Source organism: Apium graveolens, unplaced genomic scaffold (assembly GCF_009905375.1).
Source record: "Apium graveolens cultivar Ventura unplaced genomic scaffold, ASM990537v1 ctg5277, whole genome shotgun sequence".
Lineage (NCBI taxonomy): Eukaryota > Viridiplantae > Streptophyta > Magnoliopsida > Apiales > Apiaceae > Apium > Apium graveolens.
The window spans coordinates 73426-95707 of record NW_027418906.1 but is presented as its reverse complement, the minus strand read 5'-3'; the positions used below and the strand labels follow the sequence as shown (position 1 = coordinate 95707).

General features: G+C 33.4%; 2 protein-coding genes across 2 annotated transcripts; one reads left to right on the top strand and one right to left on the bottom strand.

Annotated features, from left to right (window-relative positions):
* The first annotated feature begins 226 nt into the window (after positions 1–226).
* Positions 227–3339, top strand: LOC141702545 (putative HVA22-like protein g). The gene is made up of 7 exons (XM_074506211.1): positions 227–395; positions 1092–1131; positions 1210–1308; positions 1415–1471; positions 1560–1623; positions 1730–1933; positions 2700–3339. Exons 2-7 carry the CDS (start codon positions 1100–1102, stop codon positions 3096–3098), a joined length of 855 nt encoding a protein of 284 aa, XP_074362312.1. The 5' UTR covers positions 227–395; positions 1092–1099; the 3' UTR covers positions 3099–3339.
* Positions 3340–4264: 925 nt separating this feature from the next.
* On the bottom strand, positions 4265–12105 carry LOC141702544 (transcription factor E2FC-like). The gene is made up of 14 exons (XM_074506210.1): positions 12015–12105; positions 9895–10133; positions 7996–8164; positions 7855–7908; positions 7628–7713; positions 6397–6485; positions 6269–6320; positions 5615–5667; positions 5490–5540; positions 5357–5405; positions 5212–5277; positions 5061–5134; positions 4818–4971; positions 4265–4735 (listed from the first exon to the last, which is right to left on the bottom strand). The coding sequence occupies exons 1-14, from the start codon at positions 12103–12105 to the stop codon at positions 4661–4663; spliced, it is 1302 nt and encodes a 433-aa protein (XP_074362311.1). The 3' UTR covers positions 4265–4660.
* Between the last annotated feature and the right edge of the window lie 10177 nt (positions 12106–22282).

Genomic DNA, 22282 nt, shown 5'->3' with positions numbered 1-22282 from the left:
TTTATATTTTCAAATTTTTGAAAAAAGAGTGAAAAATTTATTTTTCTTAAAATATTCAATATCATTATCATTGCAATTTGCAACTAATCTTTCACTGAATCAACCATATATAATCTCATATTCTATTTTTTTGTTCTTTTCAAAAATCTTTATAATATGTTAGAAAAACAAATAAGCACATGTATTTCTGTTTGTCCTTAAATTTAAAGTGGGATAGGAGTACATTTTTAAATGTATTGAGGAAGGGGGCAGAGGCAGAAGTAAATAAATTGAGAATTCGAAAACGACATCTCTCTCTCTCTCTCTCTCTCTCTCTCTTTCTACATAAGCAACGGTTCGCCGGAGCTAACGCCGTCGCCGACTTCTCCCACAGCCTCCACTTTCATCTCTCCGAGGTTCTCTTTGACTTCACTAGCAATTAAATTCACTCTATTGTCGCTTGTTTTCTCTTCGTTTCTGTTCAATTTTTGAAGCTATATTCACACAATTCATAATTATCCGTCTGTTAATTTTATCTTATTTAATTTAATCCAGCTGAGTATGTTTAATCATCGCTCGTTTAATTGCATTTAAACATGAATTGTTTTTTTATGTCTTAACAATACTTGCAATCCTTGATTTTGCCTTCATTTCGAAGTATTTTTGATAATTTCTTCTCGAATTAGTTTTCGGTGATTGAATTGCGTAATCGATGATTTAGTGCTCTATTTTTTGTAAAATTATTTTGTATTTTTACTTTTTAGTAGTTCACACCTAAAGGAGCATTTGATTTTCGAGTTATTGATATCGATTTATGTTGCTGCCTAAGCGGAATGTGACTTTGGAAGAATGTAGCTAAGCTGAATTTTTGAATTTTGATTGCGGCATTAACTACTAGGTGCTATTTTGATTGTGCATCTTCGTTTAGAGACGGAGGAATTGTTTTTTTTTTAATTTGAGCTAATAGTTTTACATTTACCTTAGCAGATTTTAGTTTTGGTCATTTGTAGTGGTTTAGCACTTGTGGAGTTTTTTGCGTCTGTTGTTTTCATGCTACTCTTGTTAGGAGATGCAGTAATCTGTCCTAATAATTGTTTTTTTGAATGTGCTAGGATATAGGATGATCGGATCATTACTTACCAGAGGACTTGTGTATGTTGACCAAACCTCCTCTTAACTGGTTGATGTCCTACGGTTTATTGGATAATCTGATCTTTCCTTGTTCTGCAGGATGGTCCTTGGTTATGCGTATCCTGCTTACGAGTGTTATAAAACTGTGGAACAAAATAAGCCTGATGTTGAACAACTTCGGTTTTGGTGTCAATACTGGTAATACCAATTTTTTTTTACGCTAACTAGAAGAAATAAATTAATTGGATTTTAGAACTTTCTATGCTAAAGGAGTGTTTGATCAATTTTTCTTCTTTCGTTTCAGGATCTTAGTTGCCATGTTGACAGTCATGGAGAGGGTAGGGGATACTTTTGTTTCATGGTAAGCCAATTAATCTCGTCATTATCAATAAAGATCTTTAGCGCTTTTGTGGCTGATACATGTGTGCTATACTTTTCTCCTTGTTTAGGGTTCCAATGTACAGTGAAGCAAAGCTGTTCTTTTATATATACTTGTGGTACCCTAAAACAAAGGTAAGGTTCTGCTGGAATTTATTTTGTTCAAGTGTAAAATATTGTTTTATCTTTCTTGTCTTTCTAATATATGCTCCTCGTCTTCTTTTTCTCCCAATACTCTCAGGGAACATATGTTTATGACTCCTTCTTTAGACCATACATTGCAAAGCACGAGACAGATATTGACCGTAATTTGATAGAACTAAGGACCAGGGCTGGAGATTATGCGGTTTTATACTGGCAAAGAGCTGCGAGCTATGGTCAAACCAGAGTTTTGGACATTCTTCAATACATTGCATTGCAATCAACCCCTAGACCCTCTACTCAGGCATGTATTTACCAAAAAATAGTCATGTATCAATATTAATATTTTTGTCACTTTGATTACCTTTATGTCTTTTACAGCTGTTGCTTAGAGTTTGTTTCTGTACTTTTCTTGTTATGATTTTGGGAAATATGCGATATTAAGTGAAACTGTACTATAATGTTGGAAAACTTGGCTTCCATGATGGAAGATTTAATGGACAATAACAGCATTGTTGTTAGGAGTTTATGTCTGACATGTTCTAGGGCCTTAATCTCTGCTATTAAATAGATGACAGGCGTATACGGTTCATTCCACAAAAACATGATGAAGCTACTTTGAGTTTGGTGTTTTGAACTTTATTTTGGATTTGAATTGATGATCGAGTGCAAGAGAATTTAGGGTTGTTTGATTAAGGCCTTCTACGTTGTCATATATGTCAAAAATTCGTTGCGAAAAGTACTCTATAGCTACCTTTTCTGTGTTGTTAGTCATAGAAAGCTTAGCGAAACAGACTTAAGATTCTGTCATGTTTAATTTCCTGATTCTTTCAGAATAGAATGTTAATATGTGTGGCTGGTCATGTTTGTGTATTTACATCAAGGAGGGCATATATTGCATCTTTTTCATCACATCAGTACATAAATTATTGCAACATGATTTTTTTGTTTGATTATGTCTTTCTAGGATCCAAGACGTAATAACAAAAAAATTGAGGAATGTAGCTTGTGAAGTGGATTATTTCCTACTTAATTGTATGATTAAATGTGGTCTTGACTTTTATTTGCAGCCACAGCCAGCTACTAGAGTTCGCAGACCCCCAGCAGCACAAAATCACCAAGCGACTGTTACAGCACAAACTCAGGTTGATGAACCGGCTTCTCCTGCTACAAGTACATCTTCGGGTGAGGTCCAAGAAGAGATGGTTGAAGAGAAAGACCCTCCAGAAGTTCCTGCATCACCTACCCCTGTTGCTGCCATGAATGCACAAAAATCAACTGCAACACAGTCTATCAGTGGTTCATCCAAACCCACGACCTCAAATGAAGAAGCATTGGCTATTGAAACAGCGTCTTCTCCAGCAAAAGAAGAGGCAAAAAACGCTCCAGGACAAGATGCAGCTCTGGAAGAAAGCATTCGAGTTACACGTGGCAGATTGAGGCGGACACGTGTTACATCAATTCGTTGAATGATGCTGCATGGAGAAGCCACATTATGTATATAGTAGCTCAATTACCAATTACCAAAGTTGTGGTCTTCTTCTAATTTCTGCATGAAGTTCTTCTCTGGATTTGGCAATAGCTATACCTTGATTTTATCTATTTGTTGTCCTAGACATGTTCTTAATATTAGAAGTCATTCAGGGTTGCTTGCCTAAAAGGCTACATCTCTATTTCATATTATGCAATTATTCGTGACATTTTCATTTATCTGATTTTAAAAGGGAAAAGCATGGCCGTTAAAATATGCAATTCATTTGTGACATTTTCATAATTAAGGGGAAATTTGTCAATTTGTCAACTCTCTTGTAAAATACCCACATCTTATATTTTTTCATTGGTAAATCAGAATATCACTAACTTTTTTTAAATTTGCAAATCAACGGATTTTCAAAATTTTAACATAAATGTGAATATTTTGTATATCTATCCAAAATCAGTTAAATTATTGTCGTCGAAATCAGTGAAACAGAGTAGCTTGTTTTTTCTTTGGAGAAAACTTAAGAGTAGTTTGTTCGCACCCAAATTGGATGAGCTTTATGTTATTATTACAATATAATTATTCCCAATCTAGCTAATTTCACTACAATATGAATTTTTAGGGCTAATTATTGCTGTCTTTTTTTATATTTTAGAAAAGCACTAATATGTAGTTTATTTATAAATTATAATTTTGCTCAAACAATATTGTTTCTTTAAAGATTTTTGTAGAAATAACAGGTAGCTAATAATTTTAATGTTATTATTAATTAGCTTACAAATATATCCAAGTATTTTAGTTACATATTTAAAAAAAAACTATATTAGTTACACCATAGATTCTTTCAAGTGCGATAATACAAAATTTCATCTTGGTTTGGACTAATAATTTGTTTACGATTTTAAGCCCTTGGCTAAATATGTTCTTGTTAGAGTATCTTCAATGGTTGAAATGATTGGTTAAATGATATAAGATATTGATTATCTAAAAAATTTAGCAGAAAAGAGTTGAGTTCCAAATGTATTAAAGCCTTGAAACAAAGTCTAGAATTCCTCAATTTCCTCGATAGTCTAAGTTTTTTAAAACTTTAGCAAAAAAGAAAAAATGTTTAAAATTGATGTCCCATATTCAAAATTTACTAACTTTTAACCCCAGTAAACAAAATGAACATTGTACATATGATGTATAAGATTAATTCACAACAGAAAGATATCTTAATTTCAAGTGTACACATAGAACTTGGACAGAAAGATCTACATCTTTTTAATTTTCAAATATCCAATTCTAAGTATCTAACTAGCAAAATATGGATTTTTTTTTAAAAAAGTTCCAATCTTGGCATTTACAATGGCTCTTTATCGCACTGCCGTTGGCAATACACTAGCCCTTGTTGCATCTACTATGCCATCTAATTGTGGCTTGGATTTATTCCTACATTGTAACAGTATATTCTCGCGACAATAGTATTCTGATATGTATATTTCAGTTTGGAATTTTCGAAGAAGCTCATATTGCATGTTGAGTTCAGAAGCTCCAGTACACTCGTGGCAATTAAGTATGTGACGTACCCCACATATCAGATGCAGTGACACTATCATCTGAGCGGAGCCAATAATCATCATCAATCTACAATGAGAAGGGAACTTGTTTAATACCAAGTAAGCTGTAAGAAAATAAAATAAATTTCCAGCATCTGAAAAGATCTTACATTGCTGTCCGAGGGTACTATTTTGTGAAGCTTATACAAGTTTGACTTCTCCGAATGGAAGTTATTAACATTCTGGCATCTTCCACCATTCCTAACTGATGCATTAAATGATTTCATGTCCATAGCATCATCCTCACACCCTCCCTCATGCTTGCTAACATATGATGAACCAGAAGCAAATAAGAGTGATGATCGATGAGCTTCGAAAAGAGGCATCCTCATATTGTGAATAAGTTTAAATACCTTAAAAGATACAAATTGATTGGCCCTGTTGTACTTCGAACCAAAAGTCTATACTCCTTCCTTGCAAAAGCCCCCTGGTCATATACATAGCCACATCAGCATGAGATTGTTGAAGTGGCCCTTGTTATTCACACATATTAACATTACCAACCTCATCAGGATCAGGAACTTCAACATAACTAGCATGTGGAGCTTTTATCACCATTACAGTCTGATTCTACACGAGATACAAAAAAATTATTAAACATTGACATCAAATATGTGAAAGACAGATTCAAGTTCACTGCAAAATGAACCTTAAGTTGTGGAAGGCTCATGATGTCTTTCTCCGTCACAAACAGATACCTAATAGCACAATTAATCAAGTAAATTTAGAACAGTAATGAAGTCCAACATATATTAGAAAGATAATGAGAAACCAGAATATACTTTTGGGAACTTTGATCACATTTCAGGTCATTTAGCCGCTCTTTTGCTTTCCTGAGAATAAGGACCAGATTTTAGCCTGATAAATTGCAAAAGACAGCTATTCCCTTATAAAGTAGTAAGCAAACCTTATGCGATCCTCCACTCTGTTGTCTTCTGCATATAGACTTTCAATCTCAGCCTGTCATCAAAAGAAAGATATTGACTTTGAGTTCCGAGCACAATTTTCTTGTCCAAAAAATCTGAACCTTAAATCATAGCACCAATTAAGATGGTAATTATTAATACAATTTATGTCATCATGAGCCTATTACAATGAAGAAATTTACTACCAACCTAAGTACCCAACTACACATCTTGTTCCTCGAAAAATTAAAACAGAAATTTGTTATTTTGCTCTGAAACACAAAAAAAAAGTATCACACAGTAGTAAATATGCAAGACACAAGAATGTCCTTAATTTTAATTTACAACTTACTTCCAATAAAATTTTATATTGTCAGAACCTTTTTCTGACAAAATAATGTTGGAACCTGTTTACCAAAAAATGGCAACTCAGACTCTTCCTGTAACATTCTGAATCATATAGACTGTCATATTATAATAACATTCTCTTAATTCTAAATTCTGTCAGCACATAACTATTTGATGTATTCAGCTAGTCCCTAGACATCTAAAACTGTATTATTCTAATAATTAGAAAATCTACCAGGTAGATCATCATTTACAAAAAAAACTATACTAATAATTATATTATCGAAGCATTAACATATTTTGTGTACCATCAGTTGAGCTGCTTGAAATTCTGATTCTCTGGTCTTCGTATCGAATTCCCTGTTGGTAAAGCTCAATTAATCATCAAAAAGTACTACAATACAAGATAACACCTAACCAAAAATTTACAACTTACTTCCAACGGATGTGATTTTTTGCTGTTTTCTCAATTAACCCTATTCCTTCAAGAACATTGGTTATATCATAGATTCTCCTCTTTCTCACCTACAAAAGTTATGGAAGAAGTCAAATATTACTCTTGCTTTAAGAAAAACTGTGACTTTAACGTACCTGTGTTACTGTGTGCATAATGAATAAGTTAACTAACTTCTAGTAAATACTGTTAGAAGCACCTAACTTTCATAATGGTACCTAGATTCAAAAACATCCTAATATAGTAACTGCACTGATTACTGAAACTGTTTTTAGGTTGTGGTCGATTACAGGAATTCAAATATTCATGCACACATGAGTGTACGGAGGCTTGAATCCTCGACCTCTCATTAACAAGAGGAGAGGGGGTACCGCCTAGGCCTCGCCTTGCGGATCTGAAAAAAATGCTCTCTTCCGTGCAAACGAATTTCCCTTCCAAAAGCTGTTGGTAAAAAATGTCGCCAATGTGGAATTTGGCTACAGAGAATATCTATGACTATATGTATCTGCGAGGGCAAAGTCATTTTATCTTTGCAAGTATTTTTATAGCCATATCACTTTATTTTTTTACTACAGTGAATTGTGTCAATAAAAATGAAAACTGTGAATCCTCCTCCAACACAAATCTACAAAGCGGATATATAAAATAGCTAAATATAAAAGGATGGATTTAACCTCTATGAAAGAAATTATGGAGGGACAAATATTAGTTTCCCCATAATGACTCAGTGTTGTGTTGCACCGATACATCCTCCTGAAATGGTTAAACTTTCCTATCGCCCAATGAAGGTCGCAATAATCCATCAATTAAATAACAAGAGGTAGTGATTTCTGTAGATATGAATGCTGCTAAGAGGTATGATTACTCATATATAAATTTCATAAGAAACAGCCAACTAGGCTTTCCACCAAAATTGTGCATCAGCATTTAAATACATTTATTGCTACATTAGCATGACCCATCATACATGAAGATGTAGCATTTTGCTTCAAATTTGTAGAAAAATGAAGCAAGTAAACATTAGAAGTTTTCCCAGTTGACGGATTGTCATTAAAATATAGAGTACCAAAGTAACCAAACTGAAGTAAGACCCTAGTACAGTTACCCAAAGTTAATTTAATATTCACAAGATACTACCCTGCCATGTAGAATTCAGACCATCGAAGAAAAACTCAGACTCCATGAGAAATTTTAGAATAGATCCAAACCATACCTCTAACACATCTGCAGTCTTGTTCAGATCAAGTGTTCCATCTCTGGCCTCATGTATCAAGCTAATAAATTTCTTTGTCAACAAACCTGCAACCACATTAAGCATCCACAGTCTTAAATCTCAATAGCTATAGCGAGATTATCTAAAGATCCTATATAGATTTTTATGCAACGGATTTAAACACACATTTACTTGAATAACGTCAGTACTTTACATATTGTTCATACCTAAAGAACTGTCATATCGACAAGCAGTAGCTATATTTATATTTTCAGCATGCTCTGCAAATAAAAGATCAATGGAAAGTTTAGATCCAGCCACGACTGAGCATAGTACAAGTAGATTAGCAAAATTTATGACAAATTTACCTGCATATGATTCTTGTGGCTCAGATTTGACATTTATGGAAACCTTTGGTTTTCTGATTACCTTCCCATGTGTGGAATGCTCTACTCCAGCTGTGTGTTTGTTGCTATTACCGTTAATAGTTTCTATTTCATTACTCTTGCCCTTGTCCTTTCCAACTATATTTGCTGGCTAAACAAATTGGAGAAGAGTAGAGAAACACATAAGGAATATATCTATATACTGCATATGCATGAAAGAAGAGGTATAAAGGCGAAGACAGAAGCTAATGGAAGGCATACATGAGCTTTTTTCTGTAACAATATATTTACACAGTAAAAACTAATATCTCTGATATCAGAAGTAAGATGAGCGACCAAAGTAAGGTAGCCTACCTGTTCAGAATGCATGTTTTGTAAACCGCACACATTTTTCAAGTATAAATTACCAATACCTATTAGTTTTTTTTTTGTCGAAATGAATTCACAATTTTAAATGTTTGGACTCAATTGTAAAAAAACAGATATACCTACAAATCTTCTTTATACTTTTCAAATTACTTGCAAAATTTCACACAGCAAGGATCTCCAGTGGTATGTCATGTCTTGCAAGTTCTTGTTCATCTAAAATAGTTTTTCATGAGTTCTAGGAAAAAATATGAAGTTATTTCCGTCATTAATTTGGCTTGAGGGAATATCTATAAGTTATTGTGACATATATAAACATGTAAAAAGACTATGCATTTTGCTTGATCGAAAAAATAGCATGAGGCAGGGACAGAAAGAATTAATTGTAAGGAAAATAAAAGGTGGACAAAATGATGATAGAGAAAAGAAATTTGGAGTGTGCACATTTTCTTATAATAATGTTTGTGAATCATTCGAGGCAGAAGAAATAAATTTCAAAAAATTGGATTGGTGGAACTGATTTCTTGTGTAAATTCTCATATCACTTAACAAAAAGAGAGAGACAAATGTTTCGATAAATTTCCACGAGGTTAAACAAATTTCATCCATTGGACCTCATTTTCTCCCTCCAACCAAACGGAGTGTATTGTGTTATGCGAATATGAGACTCTGTAAAACTTTCGCCATTAAGACGAAAGATACAAAAACACATAGATTATGATACTAAGAAAAGGCTTAAAAATTTATTTTGTTGAAGTCTTATCTTAAACTATTATTAGTTATTTACTCACATTGGACAAAATAACATAGATAAAGACGTGTGCAAGCCCTTTACCGAAGAGTTGGAATGAAACCTAACAGAATAATTTTACCGTCATACAATTTTGTCTTTTATACACGAGATGCACAATCTTCTTTTTAGCTTGAAAAAAATAGCATAGCAAATACCTTCCATCAAGAGAACTCCATCATGATGGATGAAGAAGCTAAAATTCTAATAAATTGCTACAAGTTGTTCTCCATATAGAACACACATCTCCAACACAGCATACATTGCCTAAAAAGCTTAACTAGCAATAACGGGACTTTGTTTGAAATATTGACAAGCTGACAACAACACTAAACCAGAACAGTTGCATTTGATGGTTTGTTTACGTTACCAAGAATGCATCACAAATATGGTAGACAATAACTAATTATATCCCCAAAAAGACAAGTAAAATAAACTTCAAAAATCAAAACAAGTAAAACAAACCTAAGTTATTATCGCGAATTCAAAGAGAAAAACTCGAAAAAAATCAAACAAAACATATACAACCCAAATTGATCACGAAAATCAAGCAGACAGCCAGGAAATTTGATTACTAAATAAGAATTAACAAAATTAACAATATCAACATACAAAAAAATTAATTAAATTAAAAAGGGTTTATGAATTGGAGCAATACAAGAAAGAACAAATGTGTGTAGTTACATGTAATATAAAACAAAAATAGATACAAAATACATACAGACCTGAAGAGTGGAGGCAGGAGGAGAGGGGGAAATGAAGGGGTTTCGATACTGAAAGTTCCTTTTTCTAGGCTTCTTCTTATTATTATTATTAATATTAATTTTAGTATCAGAATTGAAATTATTATTAAATAATAATAGTATTATTATTGTTTGTAGAGTAATAATGGTGGTGCTGATGAAGGTGAATTGCAGAGAGGTGTCGCCCGAGCTCTTCTCCGCCACCGCCGTCTGCCGCCGAGCTTGCCATCACCAACTTTCGCAGCTGCCTGCCTGCTTATATTTGTATCGTCGTATGTACTAGTAATATTATTACCCTAAAATTAAAAATGTTTATTAGTAGTCGTATGTCACTTTTTAATTTTTAATTTTTATAAATTAACAGCGGGAACTCGAACTGGAACTCCAAAGTCTTTGAGTTCAGAAATAAGACGGGCCCGCTTGACATTTGTTCTTCTTCTCACCAATTGGACCTTTACAATTTACTACTTTTGACATCCTTCCCTATTTTGTTTTGCTTGGGATCAGGTCCATTAGGATTGTTTGGCCTGTCCAAGTCATTTTAGGATTGTAAAATATAAGCCCCGTCGACCCTAAGCCCGAGTAGGAGTTAACCGGATTTGACCAGAGAGGACCGGGTCACATTTTTGGGCCCAGATTTTTTGTGTATCCGTAGGATTGTTTAACCTGTTCAAGTTATTTTGGTTCATTTATTTGTAACCGAATAAATCTGAACAAATATTGGACAGATTCTTTTCATTAATTACTTTGTGTTTGTTGGGCTGACTTATTCTTTCTAAATTCTATCTAATTGATTAAAAAGTATAAAGTAATTTGTTTGTTTTTTTGAATAAAATTGACTTTCATTACTAAAATCTCGCATCATACATCACTGAATCTAGGGGTGTACACGGATCGGATTGGGCGGGTTGGGAGAATTTAGCAACCCAACCCAATTAATTCGGGTTTTCAAAATTTCAACGCAACCCAAACCGTTTAAATTTGTAACCCAAACCAATTTGTATACTTCGGTTTGGTTCGGTTTGGATCGGTTTGATCGGTTTATTAAATATACAAAATTAATATAAAAAATTATAATAAAACATAAGGTTTCAAAGTTTAAAACACTTGAAAATAATTCAAAACAATATTACAATCCTCCATATTGAATAGTCTTAAGCATCTAATTTTCGACATCAAAAGTACTAATAATATTGCTTACGCTTTAAATATTACAATGAATCATAAATGCAAAAAATATAACACTAATCAAACATCTATTGTTGTTACGAAATGAACTATGAACACGAAGGTTATAAGTTACATTTAAAGTTAGAGATATATGGATCTATGTAAATGGCCTAAACATAATTTTGGATTAACTTATTAGCATGTACCTATATATTTTAATCGGGTTGGGTTGGATTGGTTTAAAATTATCGAAAACCATATCCAACCCAATTAAACCGGGTTGACATTTTTTCAACCCAACTATATATCGGGTTGAAAAAAATCGGTTTGGTTCGGCCGAAATAGGGTCGGTTCGGTTTGGATTGGTCGGGTTGGCCAAACCGTGTACACCCCTAACTGAATCTAACATAGAACATGGAAAAAACGTAAAGTTCCCAAAATAATTTAGCTCACAAGGGATATGAGCCATCGAATGCTCTAGCTAATTTTCCAACATGTCTTACTATAATATCATTTTTAAAAACTAGTCTTAATCTACAAGTTTCAATGGTATGACCAATCTCCAGCCGGTAACTAGCATTTCTGTTTATCATCTGCACAACTAGTAGCGAATTAGCTCAACAAGCACATCTTTTTCCCCTCTTGACATAATTATTACTTTCCCCTGCTCTGGTAGAACCCATCTCGTTCGATATTTTGATCACTAGTTATATTTAGATGTCGTGTGCTCATGTTCTTAGCAGTCGTAGACTTTCAATCTTGTAGCTGTTTGAAACAACATTTTACAATAAATTGAGAAGTAATCACTCTATTTTTCCAAACCTTTTTGTTAAGTAAAAACCAAATACCCTATAATGTCATAGCTATTTTGGCAAGGTGATCGTACCCCACAGATGTCAGCCTATCCAGCAACCATTTGGAGCAACATCAACCTCTCACATATTGAACGACATACCCACATGCTGCCAACATCGCGCAGTAAAAAAAGGCGTGTAAGAGATGTTCGACATTGGTGTTGCACATAGCCGAATAAGTGAGGCTGCAGTGCTTCTTCCTTGTAATACAACACACACAGGAAAATTGTTCCTACAAAAACGCTACAAGAAAAACTACCTTAAATGGGGACCTGTAGCTTCTAGAGTTTTTTTTTTCATCCATTAGAACTCCCACTAGGCAATTGAATACTAATATTTTCCTGCCACACCTGGTACTTAGATCTGGTACCTAGATTTAACCGTATAATATCCTTAAGGTGACATTGCGGCAAAACAGCTTGTTGGCTCCAAAAATCAATTCCCTCTCTACGAGTAGTATTGTACAATGGGGACACAATTGATTCTGTTCAAAAACACTAATCTACAGCTGCATGTGTGGTTTTTGATAAAGTATATAGAGAAGAGAGAAAAGTGAGGTTTTATTATTATAAGACTTGTTCTTGATTACAATAGAAGAGGGGCTTATAGCGAACAACCATACATAATAAACGAAAATATCTTAACAAGGAAACTATTATCATAATGAAACTATCCAATATTATAATATTATTATATATGTTAACATCCCCCCTCAAACTCACGATGTTGAATCGGGAGTTTGCCAACCAAGAGACGGAGCCACGTAACCAAATAAATTCAAAGCTGCATCACCAGATTCAAGAGCATCCAAACAAATCCAAAAACAGAGTTACGAATTCAAACAAACCAAAAACTTCCAAACGAATCCAAAGACGTAACAACAGAAGAGAACGCAGCAACAAAAGAGAAATCGTCCAAAAACGCAACAACCCAAAAGAAATCAAAGCAACCAAATCACCAAAGTAACAAATCTGTAACCATCGAAAATAATACCAAAATTGTATGCGAAACTGAATCCTAATCCAAAACCAAACTCCATAATCAACCCAATACAAACTCAAAAAAAAAACTGAATCCAAGTCAACAAACTGCATCCAATCCTTTAAAAGTTGTATGCCAATTCAAATTGTATCCAAAACTAATCAAATTGTATCCAAAACTAATCAAATCCCGTGAAGGGCCAATGTGTCTAAAGTACCAGATAAACTAAACCAATTCCTCAAAAGGGCAATGTGCCTAAAGCACCAAATAAACTAAACAATCCCTCGTAGGGCCAATGTGCCCAAAGCACCAAATAAACTAAACAATCCCTCGTACGGCCAATGTGCCTAGAGCACCAAATAAAACAAAACAAAAGGCGTAGAAATATACAGATGTGCCTAGGGCTACCCCTATCATCAACACGAGAAAAAGAAAGGAAGATGAGTGTGAAAGAAGAAAAAAAATATCATCAAGGATCCAATATCATCAAAGCGAGACCGAGTGTGTGTATTAGAGTCCCAACCAAAACTAGCAGAAAAATTGTATCAGAGTTCCAACCAAAATCAGCAGAAAAGTTGTATGAGAGTCCCAACCAAAACCAGCAGAAAAAAAAATCAACCAAAATCAATTTTATTTACCCATGAGAAATCCAACCAAATCGGAAAAAACGATGATCATGATTAAAACTCAAAATCATTCAAGAAAAAATAACTGATTTGAATAAGAAGAAGACAAAAAGAAACAATAATCATAACACATGTTTTGAACCCAATATGTGAAACCCAACCCGATATAACTCATCATCAACCTATCCCGGATCGAACCATAGCTCTGATACCATAATCATTACGCCAAAAATGGCTTTCTACAACATTGTAAATAAGTTTCCAAAGGCCCAATAAATGTTGCAAAAGCTTAAAAAAAATTAACGGCAACACTTTTCTGATGTTAGTATTTTTGATGTTGCCTTAGGGTTCAAAGGCAACATTTTCTTATTTAGGGCAACACCAAGAATTATGTTGCCAAACACTATGAATTTGCAAAAAAAAGGGCCCACGTGACATGTGGAATGTCACGTGGACTGCCACTAAGCGTGACACGTGGCATTTTGCCACATGGCATTTTACCATATGGCATTTTGCCACGTGGCATGTGGGTCCCACTGACAGTTGGGGCCCACTGACAGGTGGGGGCCCCTGACAAGTGGGGCCCAGTGAGTGGGTCTCACTAACAGGACCCTCCCTGTTCTCATGCTCTTTTATAACATTTTTTTTAAAGATAATTGCAATATTTTTAATACCTATTGCAACACTTACACAATGGTTAATTTTGAAATATCCTTTCAGCATATCAATGCCCAGTTCCATATGGAACTCTTTTCCCAATCAAAGTCATCAGAAACACAATACAATATCACCAGTACTGATGAACTACATCATTTAGACAATTTCCAAGTACCAAAAGATCACATTTAGACAATCGATTTCCCCATAAGAACTATTGCTAATAACAATACCGTAAATGTAAATTACTAATTGACATTAAAATTAAACCACCATTGATCCACTGCCTCCCTAACGCCACTAAACAACTTTTCTGAACAAAACTATCAGCTAGACATTTTAACACAAACACCTTCCGGATAATCCATCAAACAATCCTTGTGCCAATGCCTTGCGGTGCCAAGTTCAACTTGCAAGGACTAAATTTATTGCTGCAGAACTGAAATTGCACCCATGCAACCATAAACTGGATCTCTTAACCTAACATTAGCCTAATGAAGAAAGGATAATTAGTTATAGATAAAGGATCATTAGTCTAATGAACATAAGAAGATAAAAATATTGTAGTAGTTACCTGCATAATTATGTTAGAGTTGTCGACAACTCCTCAGACCAACCTTAGTTCTATATCAAATTGAGTACTGATTGAAGTGATTTTCTTTTCTGGATATTTGGAGACAGTTTCTGAATCAAATCCTGGGAGACAGTTTCTGAATCAAATCCTGAGAAAGCATCACTGTATATAAAATGAGTGTGAGAGAGCTATAAGTTGCCAAGTAAATGATTTTTGCATGATGTATATTTATTACTTAAACTCAAAATTCCCTCATTTATGTCTTCTTTTTAGGACTGAAGTCTATTCTGACTGCTTTGACTGCTATATTATCTCACAAAATAAATAAATAAAATCCTAATAATGATGGCACACCCCTAAAATCGATGGTTCCTAACATCTGTATGGACGGATAGTCAAAATTTTAATTTAAAAGAATCGATACTTCATTCGGGACAGTAGTTCATACAGGGCATAGTCTATTCTGACTGCTTTGACTGCTACATTCTCTCACAAAATAAATATATAAATAAACTCATAACCGTTCTTGCAATTTACATGGATAAACACTACTACATTATAAGGAACCAACTGTTTACATTCAAATTGTTCTAAACTGATTCTAACTTATCATGTATAAGTTAAATAAACAATTATTACAATACAGTTTGAATAAGTCAACAATGTGTACCTTTCATACCTGAGTGATGTGTGTGAGTGTGTAAATATAAATACACTTCTTTTGCATTTTGTTTGTGCACTGTGTGAGTTTTTGAGAAATGAACTTGTTAATCTGCAAAATGATTAGTATACACAGTTGCTAATCCATATATATTCTTTGAACTAGTGGACTGAATACAACTGGTTAGTAGACTAGTCAGATTTAAACAAAGCAGTTGTAGTTCTAGGATATCAAACTGTTTAACTATCTCAATTATCAGCAAACTGAAATCATTTCCTTAGTTTATCAGTACAACCGTTTAGTATATTGACAACAGTACCTGTAGATGCATATTAGTGATTCATAAAGGCATAAATACAGTACTGCAAGGGAATGTAACATAATGCAAATTTTATATTCACAAAAGCCAAAAATGTTCCTTTTCAATCAGTGTGGTTCACTGATTAAAAGAACAAACATTTGCACCTGTCTTAACATTACAAAGCAAAAAGAGTGCATACACTCCAGAGAATTACAAGTTCAACATCTAGTTCCATCATTACAAACAAGTTAAAGATACAAAAGTTAACATCAGATCAGCAGAGTTAAGTAGCACAGAATCAAACACCACTTCAAGTTCAGCAAACACAGATCATCCAACCACATTTCCATCCACATCACAAACATGAATCAGATCAGGTAAGAGTTCAATGGGGGGTCCTCTAGCATCCAACATATCCTCTAATTCCTGAACCATATCTAAGTCATTAGAGACTGGAACTTGGAATGAGTTCACAATCTCTAGGTCAGTCAAACTAGGTTCCCCTAGGTTTGATCCAGCTAGGTTCTCTAAATAGGAAATCCTATTCTTACAGGATATAGTTACACTTTCTAGGTAAGCCACCTTGTCCTTAATCTCCTTATTTTCTGTTTTAACCTTTTTAAGTTCAGTTTTAAGCTCACTAATCATGACTCTCACAGACTCATAATTTGAGAGGAAGATGTCTTCTTCTCTAAGTACTGGAGGAAGTACAGTAGGTTCAACCTCTTGAGGTTCACAGGTTGTAAGGGAGATCTGAGGTCTTATATGGTCTTTGGTGATATGAGAATCACCCAAGTTAGCAAATTTTTCAGGAAGGTGAACATTACACATTAGAAAGAAACATGTAATGAGAAGACCATAGGGCATGTATCCTACCAGATTAGCATTTATCATGTTTAACAGATACATAGGATATACTGAAGTTTATCTTGTTATTATAAAGGAGGTAAATGAGTTTTACATCATAAAAGTCAAATACTTGCTTTGATTAGGCTTAGGTAACACATTGGCCCTAATTATTAAAGCTAAGTGTTGAAATACCCCTTTAAAATGCTTAAAATGGATACCACAGTTAACATCACACAACCCCAAAGGCACATCAGACTCACAGAGGACACCCAACATTAACTCATACTCAGCTTTGTTAAACACAAACAAGGAATAAATATCATGACAAGGAAGTTCACACAAGTGTAAAGGTAAATGCAAAGCTCTGTTTAGACTCTTGTTATCAATGCAAATAACCTTCTTGTTCACATGGTAGTAAAATGCAGCACACCATCTACTCCCTTTATGATATTCATGTTGCAATAGAATTCACCCATCAAATGTATGAAGTACTGTCTACACAAATAAAAGACTAACCATCCCATTTAGTAGTTCTGATTCACCTTCTCAACTTCACCAGTCAGATTCACACAAATGCCAGGCTGGACATTTTTGATAAGGTCTAGGTATTTCTTTGAGTTGGAAGGCCTTGCAAGGTCTGGAGGAGGGGGTTTTGGAACTGTTTGTGTTTGTGTTTGTGTTTGTGTTTGGTTCATTTCTGAGGTCGATTTCCTAGTGTATACCCTAGCTTGAAAAGGCTTAGAGGGTCTAGGTTTTTGAGCATTTGGGATTTGGAATTTTCTGCTTTGATAGAATGGAATGGTGTGATTTCTAAATCCTTGTCTAGGGTTTTTTGTGCAAGGCTCTTGGTTAGGGTTTCTAGACTGGGAAGTGTTTACAGTTTTGAAGGCAGAATTTTGTGGTGGATAAACTGTTTCTTTTCCATATCTTGAAGTAGAGATGGATTGGTTATGGCTGGTCTTGGGTCTAGGGTAATATGGCATTGCATTTAGATTCATGACTTGTAAAGTAGAGAATATAAGCCTTGTCCAAGTGTGTGTATGAATGCAGCAAGTAAAAAAAGTCATATATGCATGCACATTGCACAAAATCCAAGATCAGTTTAGAAAAATAATTCATTTTAACATCACTTTTATGTTCATGACTAGTGTTATCATTAAGTGCAGTTTGCCAAAGCATGCTGTGTCAATAAGTCCAAATCCTAGGTATTTAACTTAGTTATTCTAGGACATGATCTATTTATAGCAGTTATAGGCAAATAGTGACATGCAAGTGCCTAATTATACTATTTAAAACTGTTTTAAGTACATAGTGCACAGATTTTGGGAAACTGTGTGACTAAAGGTTGAAGTTGCAGCTACCCTAACCATAGACTCTAGTAGATGATAATTATGCATTTAAGATGGTTCAGTTTGCTGTCTTGAATATACAGAAAGTGTAACACCTTTTCAAATATATTAATGGAATAACCTTTTGTTTTAACACAGAATAATGCCTTTATATATATAGGTAGCTTATGTTAATGATAAGGAATAAATGAGAATAATATCATATTTAACACAACTGATGCATTTATATTACATGTGCAATTCAATTTAATTCAGATTACAATTAATATCACACAATCACACAGAATAAACAATAAGTCAGATTTTAAACACAATTTCTTCATGGCATTTTAGATTTTTTTCTCCTAAGATCTTAAGTGTCCATTAATCACAGCAGTGATCCAGATACAGAGGTGCTCTTGACTCCCCTACCAGGTCTTTCTGTGAGGGCAGTATGTGTTTGTGTTTAATTACTTGCTTTAAGCCTTTGAATTCATATATTAACTCTACATTAAATCATCACAGTATAATCAATCATAGTGTACAAGAGTACATATATCACAGGTAAAGATAAAGATTGAAGTACACAGAAGTTCAATGAATCAAGAAGTATATCACATTTTGAATTCAAATAAATCTGACAAATCAAACAAGTGCACAGATTTTAAAAGACCACAAGCACATGACACATTGTAGATTGATTCAAGTAGATACTGATAAGATACAATAGTCCAGGTACATGATACACTGTTAAGCACATAATTCTCATAAACATTAACACAGCCATGGATCAGTACGCATTCCGAATAACTTACACACTTTTGTACTTATTTCAAGATACACAGGTGATTAAAGCAGTGTTTAGTGATTAAGTTACTCTAATCAATTTCATTTTTTAGTTACATTCAAGAGATTCTACACATATAATTGATTTAACCATGGATTATCATTTATATCTTGCTAAGTAGTTATGGATGGGAGCAAATTATAGTTAATTACAAGTTGATCAGTTGACATAACTTTATCAAATTATTGAGTATAACCAAGCCTGAGTTATATTTGATTAAGTGAACAAAAGATCAGTTTAATAAGAGCACATAGATTTTTAGATCATACAATATTAAGTATTATCTATGCATCTTACACACTGAGTTAGATTATATCAAGAAAAGTTCACACTTAATCAGTTTATACCAAATCAGTTCATATTTTAAGGCAGTTCATATTTTGAATTAAATCAATTGTATATATGTCTACCTAATCACAAAGCACTTGGTTATATCAAATTAACGTGATTATCTTAATTAAGATACAATTGCATTTAAAACAATGTTTATAGATCACAAGTATTCATATTAACCACAAATTATCATTATCCATTTGTTTTCAATTAATTCAGATAAATCAATCATACCATTGAGTTCAAATTCTGGATTTCATTCAAGTGATAGTGCTCAATTACTGCATATAATCACTCAGCATACATGACAAACATATAAACCACAAAAATTGACTTAAATCTTAGTTTAGTTTGTTTCATTCAAGACTGTTATACCCAGAATAACAGTTAACTCAAGTCAAGATACATTTTGCACAAGAATTGACTAACAATTCACACACACATATATATATATATCAATTTTGATCACAACTAGCACATAATCAACCGTAGTCTTGATTTTACCTAATAAATCACACCTGGAGTTTTATTTTAATCAAATCAGTGATACATACCAAGAATACAATTACACACAGCACATGTCTATATCAAGTTATGATCACATATGTTTAAACACTTACACTCAACTTGATTTTCCCAGATAACACAAAAACAGTGTCAATTTTTGGATCAAAACAAAGTTGTATCTCAGAACAAAATTCACAAATAGCTCACATACATCAGTTTTGATTAATCAGTCATGTTTGACTTAATTTTATCAAAAATTATCACACATAAAGTTTTGTTCATATCAATCCAGAGACATATTTTAAGAAATTCCTCAACTAACATATATATATATATATATCTCAATTTATGATCTCGTATAAGTAATTAATTATATTTGAATTCGATTTTCTCAAATATTTCATAAACCAAGTCTATTTCGAAAAGAAACAAGCATATCTTTCAAGTAGTCTCCACAAATAGCACATATACTTCAATTATTTTCAATCACAGATGCTTCAAATCTTCAATTTCACAAAAACTAAATCAGTAACACACATTTAGGGTTAGATCTGTTCATACCTGAGCCTGTAGCCTGGCCTGGCTTACAGGTCTTACCTGGTTGACTCAGTCGCGGACTGAGTCAACTTCCAAAACTCTGCATGCATCCATTTTTCTTTATCTCCGATTGATTTTAGCCTTGATTACGTTCTTCTCATGCATATTATCTCAATAAAATGGTTAGGGTTTCATTAAATCAGTTATAATCGAATCAAATCGAAAGTATATATGTATATAAACGTGATTCGAATGTTCGATTTGATGATTCTCGATGGATTCATATAAGAATCATCAATTTTTATCATCAAAATCATTCGTTTTTCCAACCCAAACACGATTAACCCTCAATCGTATGTTACAAACGATGAGATACGAGTAATAAGCATAGTATCTGTGTATATTTATCGAGTTTTTGAAAGAAAACGATGAACTTGATCTAGGGTTTACAGAGAGAAGGAAGAGGCGGAAAAAAATGAGAGAAGAGCTTAGGGTTAGGAATGAAAATGAGTGCACTGTGAAAACAGTGTATTCGGTTTTATATTAACCGAAATGGATGGCTTAGATTGATCAAAACAAATGATCAATGGCCTAGATTAAAATGTTTAATTTTCTGGGTTTTTTTTGTTAAAAAATGGGCTGATATAAAATGATTTGGGCTGGGTTATATATATATGTATATTTATTGATATGTTTTTGGGTCTTATAATAGATTTGGGCCTTGACTATTATCTGGGCTGGATTTAAAAAGAATAATATTTAATCCAAAAATTATTTATTTGTATATATATTTGGAAAATAGATTTTTGATAAACCCAAATAATCATATATATATATATATATAATTACTAATAATAAGATATAATTTTTATCTTAAAAATAGTATATATATATGTATTTAGCCTTTATAAATCTCAATTGTAATTTAAATAATTACTTGAATAGTTTATTTTCCCGGTTAATCAAAGCTATATAAGATCTCACTAAATCCGATCAAAAAATTTCTTTATTGACAAATCTGAATTTACGAGACTTAATAACTCGATCGAGAAAATATTCTTTTCATGAGATATGCTTAAATATCCTAAAAGATAGATAAAAATTCCATTGTCTATCTATTTTATTGATTCCAATATTCCTAAATCCAAGCGGAGTTTAGTGAATCTTTCGGAATTCAATGATTTTGTGAATATATCAGTGAGATTGAACTCAATATCTATATGAGTCATTTTTATGTCGCCTTTATTGACATGATCACGTAAGAAGTGATGTCTCACATCTATATGTTTGGATCTTGAGTGTAATACAGGATTTTTGCTAAGATCAATAACACTCGTATTATCACATAATATTGAGATCACTTCAAATTTTATATTATAGTCAGCAAGTGTTTGCTTCATCCATCATATTTGAGCACAACACTTTGCAGCTGCTATATATTCAGCTTCTGTAGTCGAGAGGGATACGGAGTTTTGTTTCTTTGAAAACCAAGAAACTAGGCATCCACCAAGAAACTGACACGTACCACTAGTACTTTTTTTGTCAACTAAATGCCCGGCATAGTCTGAATCAGAAAAACATACTAAGTCAAATGGTATACCCTTAAGATACAAAAGTCCAACATCAGTGGTTCCTTTAAGATATCTCAATATCCTTTTTACCACTGATAAATGAGATTCTTTTGGTGCGACTTGAAATCTAGCACACTTACAAACACTATATTGAATATCGGGATGACTTGCAGTGATATAGAGCAAGCTACCTATCATTCCTCAATATTTCTTTGTGTCTACGTGAATTCCTTTTGGATCTTCCGTTAATTTATCGGATGTAGACATAAGAGTAGAGATGGGTTTGGCATTTTCCATTTCAAACTTTTTCAACATCTCTTTAGAATATTTTGATTGAGAGATATGGATGCCTTCATCTGATTGCCTTATTTGAAATCCTAAAAAGAAGTTTAATTCTCCCATCATACTCATCTCGAATTCTTTACTCATATTTTCCGAGAATTCTTTACATAGTGCATCATTTGTTGAACCAAAGATGATGTCATTTACGTATATTTGTACAAGCAATATATCATCATTTGCTTGCCTCGTAAATAAGGTTCTATTGGTCGTTCCCATTATAAATTTATTTTCT

Bases quoted from the DNA above. Each gene is read 5' to 3' on its own strand.
- LOC141702545 (XM_074506211.1), top strand. From the start codon at position 1,100: ATGATCGGATCATTACTTACCAGAGGACTTGT. The intron at 1,132-1,209 runs GTATGTTGACCA...CTTGTTCTGCAG, and splicing joins TTACTTACCAGAGGACTTGT to GATGGTCCTTGGTTATGCGT. The intron at 1,309-1,414 runs GTAATACCAATT...CTTTCGTTTCAG, and splicing joins CGGTTTTGGTGTCAATACTG to GATCTTAGTTGCCATGTTGA.
- LOC141702544 (XM_074506210.1), bottom strand. From the start codon at position 12,105: ATGTGCAACACCAATGTCGAACATCTCTTACACGCCTTTTTTTACTGC. The intron at 5,541-5,614 runs GTTTGCTTACTA...CCTTATTCTCAG, and splicing joins AGAGTGGAGGATCGCATAAG to GAAAGCAAAAGAGCGGCTAA. The intron at 4,736-4,817 runs GTAAGATCTTTT...TTCTCATTGTAG, and splicing joins TAGTACCCTCGGACAGCAAT to ATTGATGATGATTATTGGCT.